Source organism: Castanea sativa, chromosome 3, assembly GCF_040712315.1.
Source record: "Castanea sativa cultivar Marrone di Chiusa Pesio chromosome 3, ASM4071231v1".
Lineage (NCBI taxonomy): Eukaryota > Viridiplantae > Streptophyta > Magnoliopsida > Fagales > Fagaceae > Castanea > Castanea sativa.
The window spans coordinates 40,331,335-40,334,706 of record NC_134015.1 but is presented as its reverse complement, the minus strand read 5'-3'; the positions used below and the strand labels follow the sequence as shown (position 1 = coordinate 40,334,706).

Below are 3,372 nucleotides of genomic sequence, written 5' to 3'. Positions count from 1 at the left end.
AATAAGTAGGTAAAATTCTCTGTGTTTATATTGTATTGCAACAAAATAATACACTGATTCAATCTCATTAAAAAAGACTTTAATTCAAGAATTGTGCTTATGTAATCTTACTTAGAATACAAAATGTCCTCCACTTTGATTCGAAGATGGATTTAATTTTTTTTAATGGAATTGAAATGAATCTCTTGTAGCAAGTTTATTAGAGACTTATCATTCTTCATGTTCTTTTTATTTATTATTTAAATGTTCTTTGTGTGTTCTTTGTTTTAAAATTTGATGTAAAAGTTTTTCATGGTTTTGGAGTTTAATTTGATAGAGCATCGACAATCGAAGTTTTTGGAGATTTTAGAGATTTGATCCCAGCAGAATTTCGAAACTTCTAAATATCCCCCAATGAGATTGATAAGGGCCTTTATTTATAAGAGTTTTAAAGAGATTTAATGACATTTAGTTAATTTTGATTGGTAACAAATCATAATTTAAATGGAGGGAATTTTTTTTTTTTTTTGGAAAGGAATGGAGGGATTTTAAGTCTTTTTCTCCTCCGAGGGACACATATCATTATTTAATTAGCTAAAATGTCTTAATTTTTAGTAACACATGGCAATGTTTGATTACATTGTATGGGTAATATATCAACATGTGTGTCGATGTGAAATTGACTTTTAAAAATCCTTTGTAATTTTCATTCAATGCAAATTTTTGTTAGTCACTAAACATCATCAATAACAAGTCACTTTGTGATTGGTTAAAAATTTCACTCTGTACCACCACTTAAATAATTGTGGAAGCTTTTGTGAATTTTTTTTTATTTTAGTCTAGACTCATTGTTTGGATTCCCTGGGCCCGTGGTGTGTCATCTTATTGAAACCGATAATTAGATATATGAGCCACATGTGCGTGCAATTTGAACCACCAAGTCCTGATTTTTCCAGGTAAGCCTAAGAACTGGAGGTCGAGGGTGTTGATATCAGATTCTGCATGCCACATGGCATACCAGTATCCACTTACAACTTCACTCTCCTATCCTTTAAGATAAGCCCCTGCTTACATTAACACATTTTCATGTATTTTGTTCCCATACACCAATCAACGCAACACCAATTCTTTGAAGAAAATCTTGGCCGATAGCCTACAATGGCTTCTGTTTGTGCTTCTTCTGCCATTGCAGCCGTGGCCATCTCTTCCCCCAGGCAAGTTTTCTTAATGTCCATAACATACAACCGTGTTGATAAAAGAACAATGCATTATTCACACACACACGCACACACACACATAATGATCAAAGATTATATTCATTGCATATATGATCGCAGATTGGAGCTTCACATAATGACTACAATTATTGTTAATTAATTAAGCTAGTATTATATATATTGCAGTTCCCAGAAGAATAGATCTATATTGGGAGGAACAAAAGCTTCTTTCCTAAGTGGGGGGAAACTGAGAGTGGTGAGAAAATATACAGCACCCAACGCAAAACGGTCAGTTTCGGTGTGTGCTGTAGCTGACCCTGACAGGCCCCTCTGGTTCCCAGGAAGCGTCCCTCCTCCATGGCTTGATGGCAGCCTCCCTGGAGACTTTGGTTTTGATCCTCTGGGTCTGGGTAAGTTCAAGTTCCTATTTACTTTTTTAGAATATTTATTCCTAAATAAGGCTTTAAGTGGTAAAGTTCACCGTGATTTTAGTTAACTCAATTGGTAAATTTCACATAATCGAATAAGAAATATAGGAATCAAACCTTGCTTACATAAAATAATAAAAAAAAATAAAAAACTAATTTGTGTTTTATTCTGATGACGTAAAGTTGACATCATAATATTTAAAAAAAGCTATAAACTCCATAATAAAGTATTTAATATATTATTATGCCTAAGTTTTTGAGTTAAACAATGTCTCTATTATAAGTGAAATGAAGAGAATCTATTTCAAGAGTAAGATTTTACTTCTTGCATTTGACCATGTTCAGACAACAAAGTACTATTACTTTTAGATTTGTAATATTTAGTATGAACCTTAAATTAATTTATTTCAAATGGGGAACTCTTATGTCTCATATGTGTTACATAATCACCGATCACTTAATTTTATGCGGTTTATATAGTGGTGGTGTTGTGGGTATTTTTTTGGTTTTAATTAAATGTTGTGATGTTGGTTATTTAACAGGATCTGATCCTGAGACCCTGAGATGGAACGTACAATCAGAGCTTGTGCACTGCAGATGGGCAATGTTAGGTGCTGCAGGTATTTTCATTCCAGAGTTCCTAACAAAGATTGGTATCTTGAACACCCCTTCATGGTACACTGCTGGAGAGTTGGAATACTTCACTGACACAACCACCCTCTTCGTTATCGAGATGATCTTAATCGGCTGGGCCGAGGGAAGACGGTGGGCAGACATCCTCAAGCCAGGGTCCGTAAACACAGACCCCATCTTCCCCAACAACAAGCTCACAGGGACAGACGTTGGTTATCCTGGAGGGCTTTGGTTCGACCCACTTGGATGGGGAAGTGGTTCTCCTGAGAAAATCAAGGAGTTGAGAACAAAAGAGATTAAGAATGGGAGGCTGGCTATGTTGGCTGTGATGGGTGCATGGTTCCAACACATTTACACAGGCACAGGCCCCATTGACAACCTCTTTGCCCACCTTGCTGATCCTGGTCATGCCACCGTTTTTGCTGTAAGTGAAACCCTTAAGAGTTAAAGCAGTACAACTTGCTATAATTATTAATTACAAAAATATCGAGAACCATGAAATAGATGTAGTTGTTTGTGCTAACTGTTTGTATGGTTTATTGCAGGCTTTCACCCCCAAGTGAGAAAGCAAGGAAGAATGCTGTCTTTGATTAGAAGCGTGTGAGAGATATTGGGTGAACATATTGACCCATAAGAAGGCCGCTTAGTAGATGTGTATTTTCAGAAAGGAATGCTTGTTTAATTGAAACTTGTATTGTCTTTGTATGTCTTCTACAGAATGTTAATCCAATGTACAAATACCTCTTTTAATTTAGATGCAGGGAATATAAGTTCAGGTAGTAATTAATGAGATTCGCCAATGGAATTATCTAACATACATGAGATGATAGATACCTTCTCATTGCACAAAAAACACAGCATCTAACTAATGTGTGAATATCGGATATCTAGCTGCTCTTCAACTTTGTCCAACAACTGCATTAGAGTCGACCAGAACTGCAATACGATGTGGTTTTGAAAAATAAGGCACTGGACTAAGTTGGTCCAACAACCAAAATTTGCAGTCTAAGTTTAACTATGACTAACATGGGCCTCTTATGCTTAAGTTAGTATATACTCTCTTTTTTTTGGAAAGAAAGTTGATAATTTTCTTGTCATCACTGCATTCCGTGATC

General features: G+C 35.7%; 1 protein-coding gene across 1 annotated transcript; it reads left to right on the top strand.

The window, feature by feature from the left end:
• Positions 1-914: 914 nt before the first annotated feature.
• LOC142629884 (chlorophyll a-b binding protein 7, chloroplastic) lies at positions 915-3,011 on the top strand. The gene is made up of 4 exons (XM_075803935.1): positions 915-1,193; positions 1,383-1,606; positions 2,167-2,681; positions 2,803-3,011. Exons 1-4 carry the CDS (start codon positions 1,138-1,140, stop codon positions 2,818-2,820), a joined length of 813 nt encoding a protein of 270 aa, XP_075660050.1. The 5' UTR covers positions 915-1,137; the 3' UTR covers positions 2,821-3,011.
• The last annotated feature ends 361 nt before the right edge of the window (positions 3,012-3,372 follow it).

What these genes read in the sequence shown, in the direction of transcription:
- LOC142629884 (XM_075803935.1), top strand. Translation starts at nt 1,138, where the DNA reads ATGGCTTCTGTTTGTGCTTCTTCTGCCATTGCAGCCGTGGCCATCTCT. An exon ending in GTGGCCATCTCTTCCCCCAG is followed by an intron (nt 1,194 to 1,382) that starts GCAAGTTTTCTT and finishes TATATATTGCAG; the next exon opens with TTCCCAGAAGAATAGATCTA. An exon ending in TTTTGATCCTCTGGGTCTGG is followed by an intron (nt 1,607 to 2,166) that starts GTAAGTTCAAGT and finishes GTTATTTAACAG; the next exon opens with GATCTGATCCTGAGACCCTG.